This window comes from Giraffa tippelskirchi, chromosome 1, assembly GCF_054371585.1.
Source record: "Giraffa tippelskirchi isolate mGirTip1 chromosome 1, T2T-mGirTip1v1.2.pri, whole genome shotgun sequence".
NCBI classification, from domain to species: Eukaryota; Metazoa; Chordata; class Mammalia; order Artiodactyla; family Giraffidae; genus Giraffa; species Giraffa tippelskirchi.
In genome coordinates this window covers 13,038,544-13,056,152 of record NC_137275.1, presented here as the reverse complement: position 1 = coordinate 13,056,152, position 17,609 = coordinate 13,038,544, and the positions used below count along the sequence as shown (strand labels likewise).

General features: G+C 44.9%; 1 protein-coding gene across 6 annotated transcripts in view; it reads right to left on the bottom strand.

Annotated features, from left to right (window-relative positions):
* STK32B (serine/threonine kinase 32B) overlaps positions 1-17,609 on the bottom strand; it is a 375,768-nt gene that overhangs the window by 60,608 nt on the left and 297,551 nt on the right. For 5 of the 6 annotated variants that reach the window (XM_081489845.1, XM_081489748.1, XM_081490036.1 and 2 more), the window contains one exon: positions 3,948-4,037. The exons of the other annotated variant lie outside the window; for it this stretch is intronic. In XM_081489845.1, the coding sequence (XP_081345971.1) occupies positions 3,948-4,037 (90 nt within the window). The remainder of the gene's footprint in view (positions 1-3,947; positions 4,038-17,609) is intronic. 6 annotated transcript variants of the gene reach the window in all.

The following is a 17,609-nucleotide window of genomic DNA, read 5'->3' as shown; positions in this document are numbered from 1 at the left end:
CACTATGGAACATTACTTCACATAAAGAATGAAATAATGTCATTTACAGCAACATTGATGGGCCTAGAGATTATCAAACTAAGTGAAATAAACCCAACAGAGAAAGACAAATACCATATGATTTTGCTTATATGTGGAATCCAAAAAACTGATACAAATTAACTTATTTACAAAACAGAAATAGACTTATAGACACGAAAATCTTATGGTTATCCAGGGGAAATGGGGGAAGGATAAATTAGGAGTTTGGGATAAACATATACATACTACTATATATAAAATAGATAACCAACAAGGACCTACTACATAATGAAGAGAACTATACTCAATATGTTGTAATAACCTAGGAGGAAAGAGAATGTTAAAAACAATATGTAACTGAATCACTTCCTTGTATACCTGAAACTAACATAACATCATAAATCAACTATATTTCAATAAAAATTTTTTTTAAAAAAAGCAGGGACTTCAGACCCATATAGATGTGGCTTCAAATTCTGCCTCTATCCCGTGGCAGCTGTGTGATTCAGTGTAGGTTAATTAACCTCTCTGGACCTCAGGTTATTCTTAGATAAAATGAGAGAGATAAAGAAAGCTTTCATGGATCTTCTGGGGATTAAACATGATGACAGACATGTGATGGGATCACAATGCATGTTGGCTTTCTTCTCCCTTCGGAAGGTGGGGCCACTGTAGAGAGTGGCCAGCTGGGTCACCACGGGGCTGCTTTCCCAGAGGCTAAGAGCCAGGATGGAGGAACCTCAGACAGGAGTGGGAAGCCGAGGCAGCCCAGCAAAGTCTGCTCTGAATGGCGGTAAAGCAGGAGCCGAAAGGTCCGTGTTGGGAGAATGTTGTCTTGAACTTCTCCAGTAGTCAAGAACCCAATTTCCTAGAGATCAATTTGCTGTTTGGAGACAGCCTAAAGGCAGTGGGAACTAATCTATAGGATTATGGAGGCGGCTCCAAATGGGAGATTCTTCTCCCATCTCCTCCACATCCCTCCGCAGATGATGACTCTTCTGGCCTCTCCCTATCCCTTTGGGCAAGATGCTCCTGGGCTTAGAATCAGTGCTTTTCTCACCCACTGCCTTGGCGTTGCTGCTTCTCCATGACGGTGACTCTCAATGCACAGACTGAGTCCACATCACTCTCCAGATGCTTGGAGTACATCTGAATGTCCGGAAGTTCCTACAGACACCTCACCTTCAAGTCCATCCTTCCCACCATCCCTCGCACTCGCCCCTCCTGTGGTGTTCTCTGCACGGGAGCCTCCCTGGAATCCACTCTGCTGCTAGACCCAGAGGCTTGGAGGTAGGCTTGCCCCCACCCCCACCCCTTCACTGCCATTCTGCATCTCTGAGTCCTGCCCATCTGATCTCTGTTGGATCTTAATGCAGTGACCTCCTTGGATAGAACTGCCCCAGATCTGGATTCTTCTGGAAAGGGATTTCAGAAAGATTGTCAACAATGGAAGTTGTATTGGAGTCTGTATTCAGCATCCCAAGGGGACTCTTAAGTAGACAATCCGCTCATATGTATGCCCTATGCTGTTCACACTGGCTTGGCTCTGCTCTCACCCCTGATGTCAACCTGGGCAGGTCACCTAACTCTCAACCCACTTTCTCAACTCTAAAAATGGGAATAAATAATTGTGCTTACTTCATGTTTATGAATGTCTTCCCAGGTGGCGCTAGTGGTAAAGAACCTGTCTGCACATGCAGGAGATATAAGACACATGAGTTTGATCCCCGGGTTGGAAGATCCTTTGGAGGAGGGCATGGCAACCCATTCCAGTATTCTTGCCTGGAAAATCCCATGGACACAGGAACCTGGCGGGCTATGGTCCATAGGGTCACAAAGAGTTGGATATGACTGAAGTGACTTCAGTTCAGTTCAGTTCAGTCACTCAGTCATGTCTGACTCTTTGCGACCCCATGAATCGCAGCACGCCAGGCCTCCCTGTCCAATAACAACTCCCAGAGCTTACCCAAACTCATGTCCATCGAGTCGATGATGCCATCCAGCCATCTCATCCTCTGTCGTCCCCTTCTCCTCCTGCCCCTAATCCTTCCCAGTATGCACAAATGTTTATGAGGATTAAATAAGGTTATGGATAGAACTCCTGGCACATAGTAAATACTAAAAAGAATTGTTTTACTATTATTTATTACCAACGTCATGTATGTAATTTATTAAGCTAATGATGAATAACACAGGGAGTCGATTCTGGAAATGTGATGACATAATTCTCGAATCTCCACAATCCACATATAAACACTGGTAGAGCAGATAAAAGCTAAAGCAAAAACCATGGGCAACATTTACTATAAAGCTAAGTTGTTCCCCCAAGCCTCAAAATACAAGCAGAGAGACAGGCCAGCTCATTTCAGGTGTCCTGGCTGGCCCAGCAGCGGAATGAGTGGGCCTAGCCAAAATCAGCAGAAAAACCACTCAATTAAGTGGCTGCTGCTGCTGCTAAATCGCTTCAGTCGTGTCCGACTCTGTGCGACCCCACAGACGGCAGCCCACCAGGCTCCCCCGTCCCTGGGATTCTCCAGTCAAGAACACTGGAGTGGGTTGCCATTTCCTTCTCCAATGCATGAAAGTGAAAAGTGAAAGTGAAGTTGCTCAGTCATGTCCGACTCTGAGCGACCCCATGGACTGCAGCCTACCAGGCTCCTCCGTCCATGGGATCTTCCAGGCAAGAGTACTGGAGTGGGTTGCCATTGCCTTCTCCGCAATTAAGTGGCAGATATGATAAATAATAGATTGGTATTTTTCTAAACATCTAGGTTTTGGTATGGTTTGTCATCAGAAATTGATAATTATGTAGACATTAAGAATGAATAATATAGACATTAAAAATTATGCAAGACATGAAAGAACATGTAAATTGTAATTTAAATACTCAGCAATCTCATAAGAGGACTCATGAAAAACATTAGAAACAAAAGGAAAATTATTTCAGAAATAAATACTTCACGAGAAAGCACACAAAGCAAATAAACACAACAGAGATTGCTTTAAAATAAAGAGAAAGATAAAAAATTGAGAAACAATTTGAACATAGGAAGAAAGACAAAAGATTTGAAAATGGCAAATGTTGAGGATTGGCAAAGAAGACCCAACATTCAGATAATAGGGATCCTTAACAAAGGAAAGAAAGTAAAAGAACAGAATGTGTATTAAAGCAAAAGACATTTCTGGGAGCTTCCCTTGTGGTCCAGTGGCTATGACTCCATGTTCCCAATGCAGGGGGTCTGGGTTTCATTTCTGGTGGGAGAACTAGATTCTGCATGCTGCAGCTAAATATCCCACAACTAAGACCTGATGTGTGTGTGCTGAGTCACTTCAGTCACATCTGACTCTCTGACCCCATGGATTGTAGCCCACCAAGCTCTTCTGTCCATGGGATTTTCCAGACAAGAATACTGAAGTGGGTTTTCATGCCCTCCTCCAGGAGATCTTCCCGACCCAGGGATCAGACCCACATCTCTTACGTCTCCTGCATTGGTAGGCAGGTTCTTTAACACTAAGCCACCTGGGAAGCCCTCATAACAAAGACTTGGTGCAATATGACATTTCCATCAAAAGTCCTACAGAAAAACCAACCCGAAACTACACTGGAAGAGCAATGTGTACTTAAGAATACAGACCTGCGATGACCAACAACAAAACTGTATTCGGGCAACACTGCTGGACTTTAATGAAGAAGAAGAAAGGTTTGTCACTTGTTTTTCCCTAAGCTGGAGCCATCCTTTCTGACTAAGAGTTCTCTAGAAAACAGAGGAGGAGAAGGTCTTCCTGGCAAGGCAGACAGCTTGAGTAAGGACCAAAGGAGTGAGAAAGCATAGCTGGGTCTGGTGTGGGGGTGGGAGGCGGGGTGAGGGAGGGGTGGGATGCAGCAGGAGAGGAACGCTGAGGCCTGAGGGGCCTGGAACACTCACCCATGTAGGGCTTGGTCCCGGCCATGGAGGAAGCCTTTTCTGCGCCTTTCACGACTGTCGCTATGTTGAAGTCTGTGATGTGAACGTGTCCTGGAGACAGAGAATCAGAGAAAGCAGTTAGCGAGAGCTAAAGGCAGCTGGGTTATCTCCCTGTCTGATTTAACAGTGTGGTCTGCAAGGGGGGTGTACAGGAAGAAAATATTAGAACTTTTCATTTACATTTGTATTTATCTGATACTTTAGAAGTATCTGTTTTGGGCAGCATCATTGACTGTAGCCAAGCTAAGGAATCATAATAATAAGTGGAATCATAATCACAAGTCAATCCTAAAGGAAATCAGTCCTGACTATTCGTTGGAAGGACTGATCCTGAAGCTGAAACTCCAATACTTTGGCCCCCTGATGCAAAGAACTGACTCATTAGAAAAGACCCTGATGCTGGGAAAGATTGAAGGTGGGAGAAGGGGATGACAGAGGATGAGATGGTTAGATCGCATCACCAACTCAATGGACATGAGTTTGAGCAAGCTCTGGGAGTTGGTGATGGCCAGGGAAGCCTGATGTGCTGCAGTCCATGGGGTCACAAGAGTTGGACACGACTGAGCGACTGAACTGAAGCCATGGAAGCAACCTAAGTGTCCATCAAAGGATCAAGGTGTGGTATGTGTATACAATGGAATTTACTCAGCCTTGAGAAAGAAGGACATTCTGCCATTTGAGACAATAAGGCTGGACCTTGAGGGCATTATGCTAAGTGAGAAGTCAGACAGAGAAGGACAGATACTACATGGTCTCACTTGTATATGGAATCTAAAAAAAAAAAAAAACTTATAGAGACCAAGAGTAGAAAAGTAGCTGCTAGGGGCTAAGAGGAGGGGGAAATAGGGAAAGGCTGGCAAAAGGATACCAACTTTCAACTCTAAGATGAATAACGTTCAAGGATAATGCAAAACATAGTGACTATAGTCGATAATGCTTCATTGTATAATTAAGATTTGCTAAGAGAGTAGAAGTCAAATATTCTCACCCTCCAAAAAATAGATTACGTATACACACACATATATATATAAGTATGTAAGGTGAAAAAGTCGATTTTATGCACAAGTTTTAAAACTTTTTTGGTGGTATACGCATAGTATTTATAAATAAATGTATTTATATTGAGGATGTAATAAAAATGTTAAAGTTTAGAGGCACTGGTCCAGAGAGTGGAAGCTTCTGATAAATAAATGAGACACGTGAGACCAGACTCCTTCTCTCAGGAAAACAGTAGGTGAGGGAGGGGGCATAAAGAGAGGATACTCACGCCCCAAGGACACCTTGTTCTGCTGTCCACCTGCTCTGCTCAGTGGGGGCCTTAGTACGATACTGATGAGCTGAGTAGGCAGGGGGCTGGAGGGTGGAAACCACTTTCCGTCCAGACTAAAGTAATGGCAGCAGATGGGACATGGGTGTCAAATACCCTATGAGGGAAGGAAGAGGGACAAGGAGGAAGGAGACAAGGAGATATGGGGGTAAAGGGAGAAAAGAAAGTGTCAGAAGGAAGGTGGGAGGGGAGAAGGAGGAAAATCCAAATAGTCAGTATTGGTTCTCTGGGGAATCTTGGAACCTACAATAAAACCAGCTCTGTCCATCATCAGGTGAAGGGGTAAAGAAGATGTGTGTTAGCTATATAATGGGAATGTGGTTTAGATATATATAAGGCTGAATACCACTCAGCCTTAAAAAAAGAATGAAAACTTGCCTTTTGAAGCAACATGGATGGACCTGGAGGGCCTTATGCTAAGCGAAATAAGTTGACAAAGAAAGACAAATACTGTATGATATCACATATATGAGGAATCTAAAAGCATACAATAAAATGGTGAATAAAACAAAAAAGAAGCAGACTCACGGATCTAGAGAATAAACTAGTGATTACCAGTGGGGAGAGGGAAGGGGGTAAGGGTAATATAGAAAATGAAGTGAAGTCGCTCAGTCGTGTTCGACTCTTTGCGACTCCATGGACTGTAACCTATCAGGCTCCTCTGTCCATGGAATTCTCCAGACAAGAATTCTGGAGTGGGTTAGGGGAAATTTAAAAAGTGTTATTATGGGATTATAAGCAATCATGGATGTGAAACTTCTGAAAATTGTAAAGCACTACATTATTTTAAAATAAAATAAAACCAGCTCTGAGACCCTTGAATACCTGATATAAATGTACTCACGTTTCTATTTGTGATCATATCACACGAAAATGGTTGGATTTTCACCAAATTAGAGAAATATGCTTGGATGGTAGGGCTTAAATACATGAGTGGGTGGCTTATGCAAAACTGGGACACTGGGAGGACCCAGCGGGCACCTCCAAGAGATGGACAGATCCCCGTTAGAGCAGGGGCAAAAGAGCGCTGCTGAGAAGCTCATGGGAGAGGCGTGCCTGATGTGATCAGCCTTGGTGGACAGAAAAAGCATCATCAGTGTCACGTGCAAATCCCAAATCTCAGGTTCAACTGCCAGCAGCTATGTGTGACCAAGCTGCTCTGCCAGAAGCTCTGTCCAGTACCCCTGGGTGAGATGCAGCAGAAGGTACTCAGTAGTACTCTTCAGGTGCTTGTCGATGAATCCTCAGTCACCCAGCCAGGCCTTGGCTGGGAACCCTTTCTGGCCAGACACACAGTATCCCCACCCAAGGAGCATCCCTAGAATATATCCAGCCTGCTCCAGCCTCTGGGGCTGGGGTGAGCATCCCTCCCATTCAGTCATCCCTCCCTAGAACATATCCAGCCTGCTCCAGCCTCTGGGGCTGGGGTGAGCATCCCTCCCATTCAGTCATCCTTGGTCCAGTCTGCAGAGAGGCAATGTGGTGCAGTAGGTGGGTGCATGGACTCTGAACCAGGCTGCCTTGGTTTGATCTTATCTTTGTTGTTTAACAGCTGTGTGACCTTGGGCAAATAAGCTCCCTGAGGCTCGGTTTTCTCATCTGTAAAATGAGGATGATGATAACAAAATATCCATCTCAGAGGGCTCTTGGGAGGAGTCAGAGAATTAATACACAAGAAATGGTTACAGCATACTGACACACAACAACTAGGGCATTTTCTATAAGCATTGCTCTTAGCAGCATTATCCTGCCAAGGTGTGGCTCCAATCCCATCCCCAGCTGGGGCCAGTCCACACCTGCACCCTTTCATTGTCTCAGTTCTAATACTAACAAACAAGTAAATTCAAGCCCTGTTTTAGACTGTGAGGTATGTGCAAGTAGGTGGGACACCTGAGTGGTTTCTGCACCCCACACCTGTATAGTTCCAAGCACAGCAGTACCCTTGGGAGGGAATTCTGCAATCTTAGAATATGAGTGGCTGTTATGTGGTTTCCTTTCATTTCTCCCACTCTTAAAATTCTTGAATATTTGCATGCTGAAAGTAACGCCAGCTCATTATAATAAATCATAGAATACAAATACGTATTTGAGTCCCTCCTTTCAACATCCTAGGGTCTCCTCTTCCTGCCATATAACCACACGGATTCATTCAGCTCCTCCATTCTTTCTCACTTTCGCTTATGCAAATGTATATCCACATATCACAGGACTTTGGTTTGTTGTTGCAATAGAGAGATCATATTCCATGGATCATTCTAAAAGTCACTTTTGCATTTAACTTGGTTTTGGGATGGAGCACGTGGCTCCAGGCGGCTTTAATAGTTGGCTCAGGCTGAGCATATGAACAGCCAGTGAAAACTGGGGATATGATTTTCTAGGAGGTTCAGGAAAGGAAAAGTTTTCTTCTTTTTCCTTCCAGAAGCTATCTAAAGTGATATTCTTTGCCTTTGGCCAGTATGATGTGGGCATATGACCCCTGCTCCAAACTGTAGAAGCCATTGGCTGCCACAAAGAAAGACAACCTAAAGATGGAGCCCATCCTTGGAGAAGGCGGAGCTGCGAGGACAGCAGAGAAACGGTGCCAAAGCCTGATCAAACCCTGCCTGAAGCCACATTCCACTGAGCTTCAGTTATACGTGCTGAAAAACACCCTCTGTTGCTTAGGGCGATTTGAGTTGGACTTCCTGTTGTCTGCCACACACTGCTGGTGTCCTAATTCATGCAGCCACTTACCATGCGATTTCAGCAGGCTATTTCACTCTATAAGCCTCCTTCTAATATTAATAAGTACCTGGTAGGGTAATTGTAAGCGTTCACCTGGGTGTTTAGGACTGAGGATGTGACCTTTGAGCAAAGACCTGAAGAAGAGAGGCAGCAAGCCAGTGGACTTCTGGTGGGGGAGGAGGGCTGAGGGAGCTGGCAGCACAAGGACCTTGCAAAAGGCCAGGAAGGAGGCCAGAAAGAGAAGGGTGAAAGGGACCAGGTGGCTTTTACCCCAAGCATGAGGGTTTTGAGAAAGAGAGACACAGTCCCACTCACCTGTATCACTTTGGCTTGTGTGTGGATTACTGGGGCAAGACTCAAAGCAGGGAAACTGATAAAGAGGGGAAAAAATGCATCCCCCATCTATGTAAGCTGCTATTTGTTTAAGGTTGCACAAATGATACAGAATTGGTGCTGAAGTTCATGTTGGTCCTCGAAGAACTTTTGTTGGGGGTGGGGTATGGCTACCCACCCCCCTTTTATAAAAAGATTTTTTGGATGTGGATCATTTTTAAAGTCTTTCTTGAATTTGTTATGATGTCACTTCTGTTTTAGGTTTTGGTTTTTTGTCCATGAGGCATGTGGGATCCTAACTCCCTGACCAGGGATTGAATTTGCACCTCCTGAATTTGAAGGTGAGGTCCTAATCACTGGACTGCCAGGGAAGTCCTGCCCTTCCCCTCCTCAAGCCTGAAGTTTTAGAGACTAGCGACCCATCCGCGGTCAGCAGCTGAAACGTAGGGGGCTGTGTTTTGTCTCCAGTCTCTTCTGGGTGGGCGTTTCCATCTGCCCCCTGTTGCCCTCTTCAGAGTGGAGTCACCCAGCCCTTGTTTCCTCCTGGCCCTCCGGGGTGGAGGCACTGGGGCACCTCTGAAGCAGACCTGTCTGCCCAGGAATTCACCTCCAGCAGGAGCGCCAGACAGCAGAACTCCACTTTTGATTTCCACACCGTGCTAGCTGATGAGCTGTAACTTCCTGGTGTGCCTCCTTTACCGGTTTAGTCAAGATGTGGGAAAGTGAAAATTAGTGCCATATGAGGTCTCCTCTGAGTTCCTTCTCAGGAGAAAGGAAATTTACTACAAAATGTGCAAATATGAACTGAGTTTTTGGCTATTTGCTTTCCGTAAATTAAAAACATTCAGAAATCAGTGAGAGAATGAGCCCAGGATATGGTGTGAGATCCATCAGTACAAGTTTGAATGAGAATCATCAATAATTGCCCTCTCACCCCTGTTTATGCATCCTGTACTCCAGCCCTGCTCCCTCCTTTCTCTGAACACAGGGAAATTCATCACACCTCCAAGACTTTGACACCATTTGGAAAGCTTTTCCCTCTGCCTGGAAGATTTCCATTCATTCTTCAAAACCTGGCCCAAGAGTTGTATTGCTGATGGATGGACATCCAGCCTTTGCTTGCTTGCTTCCACTAATAGGAAACTCACCACCATGAGGGGGGTGTGTCTCAGTTGATTTGCTCTGCTAAAACAGATTACCATAGACTGGGTGGTGTAAACGTCAACGTTTATTCCTCAGTCTTGGAGCCTGGAAGTCCAAGACCAGAGTGCCAGCATAGTAGGGTTCTTAGTTTCTTCCTAGATTACATGGCAGGTTTCTTGCTGTATCCTCACATTGTCAGGAGAGAGAGAGCTCCGATCCCTTCATCCCATTATGGGGCACAAATCCCATTGTGGGGGCTCCAATCCTTTGACTTCTTCCAAACCCAATTACCTTCTAAAGGCTTCAGCTCCAAAAGCCATCGTGTTGGGAGTTAAGGCTTCAACACATCAATTTAATTCCATGGACATTTATCCATGGCGGACTGACTGGTGTAGGTCTCTCTCCTGGACCCCCCAACTCCTCTCCATTTTCATTTCCATCCTAGCATCCACTATGCTGTATCTGCTGTGTCCGTCTCCTTGAGACCAGTATCCTCACTTGTTCATTTCTATGTCCCCTGTATGTTAGCGCTGGCCTGCCCTGGAAAATGTACTTAACAAGTGTTTGTTGACTGGCTGACTTACTGACCAAATAAAAGATGGAATGAAAGAAATATGGTAAGCAAATTCTATTACCTTTCTCTATTCTTTACTTATTAGAGCTATCATGATATTTACAGGAGTTGACAACATTCCATTTTTTACTTTTAAGACTACAGCAGCATCAGTTTTTCAACCAGATCTCAGATGATGAGACCCAGCCACCATCTCTGCGATTCTGTACTCCCTGGGGCCCATGGCAGGCTCGGCATGTGCATGAAAAGTGTACAGAAGTGAGAAATGGACCATAAAGAAGGCTGAGTGTCAAAGACTGATGCTTTCAAACTGTGATGCTGGAGAAGACTCTTGAGAGCCCCTTGGACAGTAAGGAGATCAAACCAGTCAATCCTAAAGGAAATCAACCTTGAATACTCATGGGAAGGACTGATGCTGAAGCTGAAGGTCCAATACTTTGGTCACCTGCTTCGAAGAGCCAACTCACTGGAAAAGACTGATGCTGGGAAAGATTGAAGGCAAGAGGATAAGGGGGAAGCAGAGGATGAGATGGTTAGATAGCATTACTGACTCAATAGACATGAATTTGAGCAAACTCCGGGAGAGAGTGAAGGACAGGGAAGCCTGGTATGCTACAGATTATGGGGTCGCAAAGAGTAGGACACAACTTAGTGACTGAACAACAACAACAATCTGTGCATTTGGGGGAAGGGCACTTGAAACTGCACACACTAAGGATGTGTCAGTTATCTGTGCCATGGAACTGGGGGATGGGATGATGGAGATTATACAAGGCTAAAGTCCCATCCACAGTCTCTCCATTGGGGTATAATTATTAATGCACAGAATCAACTCAGCATTACCAGTAGCAGTGACTCCTACTTTGAAGACTGATTCCTGCATTTTCCTTACCTATTCCAGGAGAAAGCATCCAAAGCATCCTGAATTTTGCTGTATTTTCACTTGCTTCTCCTGCAACCACATTGCACAAGTGTCTGTTCCTACTCCATCATACTCCCTTCCCTTCACCCCTCTCAGCCCCTGAAATGAAATACCCTTAACTCTGTGTGGATATTTACCAAATGAAGGAGGGCAGTGGCGTGATCTCACTGGGACCAACAAGGCCACAACCTGGGAGAAGATGAGATTCTGCTTGGCAGGGGATAGTCAACCCAACGGCAGGCTTTGTTCAGAGCAGAGTCAGTTCTCTTTAGATCTGTCCTCAGAAGCCAAGATTGGACTTCAGGTAGTAGCCATCAGAGGGCACTAGACCAGAAGTTAGGATGGCAAGAAGTCCCTGCATAAGATATGATCTTCTACCACATCATTTTTTGCCTTGTTTCCCTGAAATTCAGAGCCAAGTCTCCTATGAACATCTGTCTCCATCTTAGCTGGTTTACAGGGTGTACAACGTGCCTAAGCCAGAGGTCAGAGCGGTGCTGCTGAAAAGATGCAGCTGGATGCCCAAGGATGCCCAAGAATGCCCAAGAGGATGAGAACCCAGGCTGTGGATCTAGCTGCTCTACCCATGGCAGGGCCCCAGGGCTCACTGCTAATAAAGCTAATAATAATCTGTATTTCCAAGATGCTGGTGTGATTCATCACCCTGGATGCTGATCCTCCCCTTAGGATCATGCATCCTGAACACTTTTCCTTCCTCCCACTTCTCTTCATGGAGATCTTACTTCAGGACAGTGAAAGAAAGAGAGACAAAAAAAGAAGGAAGGAAGGAAAGAAAAAGAAAGGAAGGGAGAGAGGGAGGGAGAGAAAGAAGTCAAATCAAATTCTAGGGTACCAGCTTATTCAGGCTTCATTTGGCTTTACTGCAGCAGGAAGACTGACTGTGTGAGGGCAGGCCTTTGCCTGATGTAGAATGAAATGACCCTCTGATTTTCTTCTGCTTTATTTGCTTTGACTTCCTTCCATTTGTCGGTCATAGGGTGGGAAGGCAGGGCTTTCGAAACAATCTGTGTGTTCCCAGATCTCCTGAGGCAGAAGAGAACAAAAAACTGGGAACAAGAAATGCAACAGGCCTGGGATTTCCTAAGCTCCTAGACTGAGATTTGGGGGAATTCCCAGCTGCAGTCCATGGGGTCATAAAGAGTAAGACACAACTAAGCAACTGAACAACTCAGCTGAGATGAGTTTCAATACCTTCCCCCAGATATTCTGTGATTTCATAAAATCTGCCCAGCCTTCACATCCTATTTGAGTTGATCCTGCTTAAACATCACCTCACTCAAGGCTTTTGAATGAGCTCGACAATTCTGTTTCTTTCCCCTTTCTCTACTTCTGTGTTTTTTAATGTCAAATCACTATATTTTGGTTAATTAGTTACTAGCATAGCCAAGGCTACCTGACCAATGCACTCCCCTTCCATATCTGTATATTGGCACGTGATTTTACACAGTCATACAAATCACAATGAGTCAGATGTAGAGAGGCTTTTATAACACTTTCTCAGCCATGATCCGCTCTTTGCAATGACTCTGAGGGGCACTGGGACAGAGATTATCTTTTGACACTTAGTATCCTTTTCCATTCCTTTCTTTCCTGTCCCCTGTATTATAAGGACCAGAAAGAGAGAAAAACAAACAAACAAACAAAAAAAAAAACCCACATGTCTTGACTCTCTTGCAGCTAGGGTTCTGGGCAAGATTTAGATTCTGCCATTCAAATGCATACTGTTCAAATGCACCTCTGGCAAGATTTGGAATGGGGCTTCCCTGGTGGCTCAGATGGTAAAGAATCCACCGGCAATGCGAGAGACCTGGGTTCGATCTCTGGGTTGGGAAGATCCCCTGGAGGAGGGCATGGCAACTTACTCCAGTATTCTTGCCTGGAGAATCTCCATGGACAGAGGTGCCTGGCAGGCTACAGTCCACAAGGTCACAAAGAGTTGGACATGACTGAGCAACTAAGCACAGCACAAGGTTTGGAAGCAGAAAGTAAGCCAAGGGAGAAAGCCATTTGAAGGCTGGAGTTACACTGTCTCAAGTCAAGGAAGTACGTATGTCATCAAACCAGAAGCTGGAGGAGAGAACTGACACCTACCCTTCCCTGTTGCTTTCAGAGGGAGCACAGAGATGTCCTGCAGACATCTTGACCTTGGATTTCAGTCTCCAAGACTGTGAGAAAATACATCTCTGCTGTTTATTGCCTCTCAATTTGAGGTACTTTGTTCCAACACCCCTGGCAAACTAATACAGGAGGCTATTTATTATTATGCCTCTCAATTTGAGGTACTTTGTTCCAACACCCCTGGCAAACTAATACAGGAGGCTATTTATTGGGGGGCTATTTATTTACAGGAGGCTATTAATCTCTCATGAGAGATTCCTTACACATGATCTTTAGGACTTCAAGACATCACATTGCACTAGACACTTCCACTGCCAGCAGCCTTCAGAAAGAATCTCAATACAGCCCTCTGAAGGATCCCAGAATAGCTTTAAACCGCATTCCTAAGCTTTACCCTTAAACTCTTGGAACCCTATCTAGAATAATGACACTAACTCTTGGCTCCCCAGACTTAGCAGAAATACCTCTGCCCCTCAATTTGCCCCAGTGGTTCTCCCCACTTCCATCTCAGCTGTTCCAATTCCTGCATCTCAGGCTTTAGCATCAACACACGCCTTCTGTTCATTTCCTGGACTCTCTTCCTGCCAAGATGGAGATGGCAGGGCACACACAGTGTTCTGATGAGGGAGATGGGGGTGTTGCTGCTGCTGGCTACTGCCATTTTGGGGAGCACTCATCACAATTATCAACAAATATGTTAGCAACAGATGGAGAGGCAATTCTTCAAAATGAGTCCAGTGAGTGCATGCTCTGAAATATTGTCTATTAATAGAAAACTTGAGGTATAGTAAGGCCAACAGATTAAGAGACAACTGCCATTGAAAAGATAAGCCTGTCATTCACAGTTCCTAAGAGGAGGGGACACATCATACCATTGGGGGTCACCCTGGGGAAGCACCAGGGTCAGTCGTGAGACACAGGGAGAAGGGAGAAAATGTGATCAAGAGCCTCTCTGGTGGTTTCTGTGAGAAGGAACAGGAGAGGCAGGGCAAGCAGGCTTAGGACTGGCTAGTCTGAATAATTTCAGGAGTTTCTGGGGCACAGGACTGTCCCTGGTCATCTGGATCCCAGCACAGGGATACTTAGGGAAAGTTGACGGTGGCCTGGAGTGTGCAGAAGTCAAGCATTCAGATACAGGAAATAGAAGACACGGTGAATACGATGAGAAGACAAATTCATTCTGCTGGTGTGCCTTTACTAAAGACCCTAAAGCTCCAGGTGAGGTTTCTGACTCCCAACTGTCCATCCCAAGGCCACTGAGAAGAGTGAGTTTTCCACTTCACAGCCAGCTGTCCTGAGACCATTGGAGCTTTCTCACTGGCCTTCTGGAACACTCTGTTGCCCTTCCCAACGCTCCATTGACCCCACTCATGCTGTGGGATCGAGGAAGCCCTCCCTCCTCCTCCTCCCCAAGCCTCACTGCCCTGGTGCTCCTGCACAGCCTCACCCTGTCCTGCCCAGCACTAGCCTTGCTGGGTCTGTATCACTGTGTCCCTCCCGCAGCCCTGGCTACACCTTAGAACTACCTGGTAACTTTAAAAATCCCCCACCCAGCACTTTCTCCTGAAAGATGAATCAAATAGGATCTCTAAGTTTGGACCTTGGCATTGGCACATTTTATAGTTCCTAGGTGATGTGTAGCCATGGCTGAGAAACACTACCCTAGACTGTGAAGTTTTTGACCACAGGGTCTCTGTGTCCTTGGGTCACCTGGCATAATACCTGGCCTATGGCAGGTCTGCAAAATGAAGGAATCACTTTCTTACATACAGAAGAGGAAAAAGCTACAGCTGTCTCTTGGTATCTGCAAGGGACTAGTGTCAGGACCCCCACTGATACCAAAACCTTTGGATGTTCAAATCCTTTTTATAAAGTGGTGTAGAATTTACATGTAACTTGGGTACACCCGTCCAAGACTTTTCAACTTTTAATACCTAATACAATGCAAATGCTAATGCAGTTCAGTCACTCAGTTGTGTCCCACTCTTTGCGATCCCATGAACTGCAGCATGCCAGGCCTCCCTGTCCATCACCAATTCCTGGAGTCCACCCAAACCTATGTTCATCGAGTCAGTGATGCCATCTAACCATCACATCCTCTGTCGTCCCCTTCTCCTCCTGCCCTCAATCTTTCCCAGCATCAGGGTCTTTTCCAATGAGTCACTTCTTTGCATCAGGTGGCCAAAGTATTGGAGTTTCAGCTTCAACATCAGTCCTTCCAATGAACACCCAGGATTGATCTCTTTTAGGATGGACTGATTGGATCTCCTTGCAGTCTAAGGGACTCTCGAGAGTCTTCTCCAACAACACAGTTCAAAAGTATCAATTCTTTAGTACTCAGCTTTCTTTATAGTCCAGCTCTCACATCCATACATGACCATTGGAAAAACCATAGCCTTGACTGGTTGGACTTTTGTTGGCAAAGTAATGTCTCTGCTTCTTAATGTGCTGTCTAGGTTGGTCATAACTTTCCTTCCAAGGAGCAAGCATCTTTTAATTTGATGGCTGCAGTCACCATCTGTAGTGATTTTGGAGCCCAGAAAAATAAAGTCAGCCACTGTTTCCACTGTTTCCCCATCTATTTTCCATGAAGTGATTGGACTGGATGCCATGATCTTAGTTTTCTGAACGTTGAGCTTTAAGCCAACTCTTTAACTCTCCTCTTTCACTTTCATCAAGAGGCTCTTTAGTTCTTCTTCACTTTCTGCCATAAGGGTAGTGTCATCTGCATATCTGAGGTTATTGATATTTCTTCCGGCAATCTTGATTTCCGCTTGTGCTTCCTGCAGCCCAGCGTTTCTCATGATGTACTCTGCATAGAAGTTAAATAAGCAGGGTGACAATATACAGCTTTGACATACTCCTTTTCCCATTTGGAACCAGTCTGTTGTTCCATGTCCAGTTCTAACTGTTGCTTCCTGACCTGCATACAGGTTTCTCAAGAGGCAGGTCAAGTGGTCTGGTATTCCCATCTCTTTTAGAATTTTCCACAGTTTATGGTGATCCACACAGTCAAAGTCTTTGGCATAGTCAATAAAGCAGAAATAGATGTTTTTTTGGAACTCTCTTGCTTTTTCGATGATCCAGCGGATATCGGCAATTTGATCTCTGGTTCCTCTGCCTTTTCTAAAACCAGCTTGAACATCTGGAAGTTCACGGTTCACATATTGCTGAAGCCTGGCTTGGAGAATTTTAAGCATCACTTTACTAGCGTGTGAGATGAGTGCAATTGTGCGGTAGTTTGAGCATTCTTTGGCATTGCCTTTCTTTGGGATTGGAATGAAAACTGACCTTTTCCAGTCCTGTGGCCACTGCTGAGTTTTCCAGATTTGCTGGCATATTGAGTGCAGCACTTTCACAGCATCATCTTTCAGGATTTGAAACAGCTCAACTGGAATTCCATCACCTCCACCAGCTTTGTTCATAGTGATGCTTCCTAAGGCTCACTTGACTTCACATTCCAGGCTGTCTGGCTCTAGGTGAGTGATCACACCGTCGTGATTATCTGGGTCATGAAGATCTTTTTTGTACCGTTCTTCTGTGTATTCTTGCCACCTCTTCTTAAGGTCTTCTGCTTCTGTTAGGTCTATACCATTTCTGTCCTTTATCGAGCCCATCTTTGCATGAAATGTCCCCTTGGTATCTCTAATTTTCTTGAAGAGATCTCTAGTCTTTCCCATTCTATTGTTTTCCTCTATTTCTTTGCATTGATAGCTGAGGAAGGCTTTCTTATCTCTCCTTGCTATTCTTTGGAATTCTGCATTCAAATGAGTATATCTTTCCTTTTGTCCTTTGCTTTTCACTTCCTGTCTTTTCACAGCTATTTGTAAGGCCTCCTCAGACAGCCATTTTGCTTTTTTGCATTTCTCTTTCTTGGGGATGGTCTTAATTCCTGTCTCCTGTACAATGTCACAAACCTCCGTCCATAGTTCATCAGGCACTCTGTCTATCAGATCTAATCCCTTAAATCTATTTCTCACTTCCACTGTATAATCCTAAGGGATTTGATTTAGGTCATACCCGAATGGTCTAGTGGTTTTCTCACTTTCTTCAATTTCAGTCTGAATTCGGAAATAAGGAGTTCATGATCCAAGCCACAGTCGGCTCCCAGTCTTGTTTTTGCTGACTGTATAGAGCTTCTCCATCTTTGGCTGCAAAGAATATAATCAATCTGATTTCGGTGTCGACCATCTGGTGATGTCCATGTGCAGAGTATTCTCTTGTGTTGTTGGAAGAGGGTGCTTGCTATGACCAGTGCATTCTCTTGGCAGAACTCTATTAGCCTTTGTCCTGCTTCATTCTGCACTCCAAGGCCAAATTTGCCTGTTACTCCAGGTGTTTCTTGACTTCCTACTTTTGCATTCCAGTCCCCTATAATGAAAAGGACATCTTTTTGGGGTGTTAGTTCTAGAAGATCTTGTAGGTCTTCAAAGAACTGTTCAACTTCAGCTTCTTCAGCAT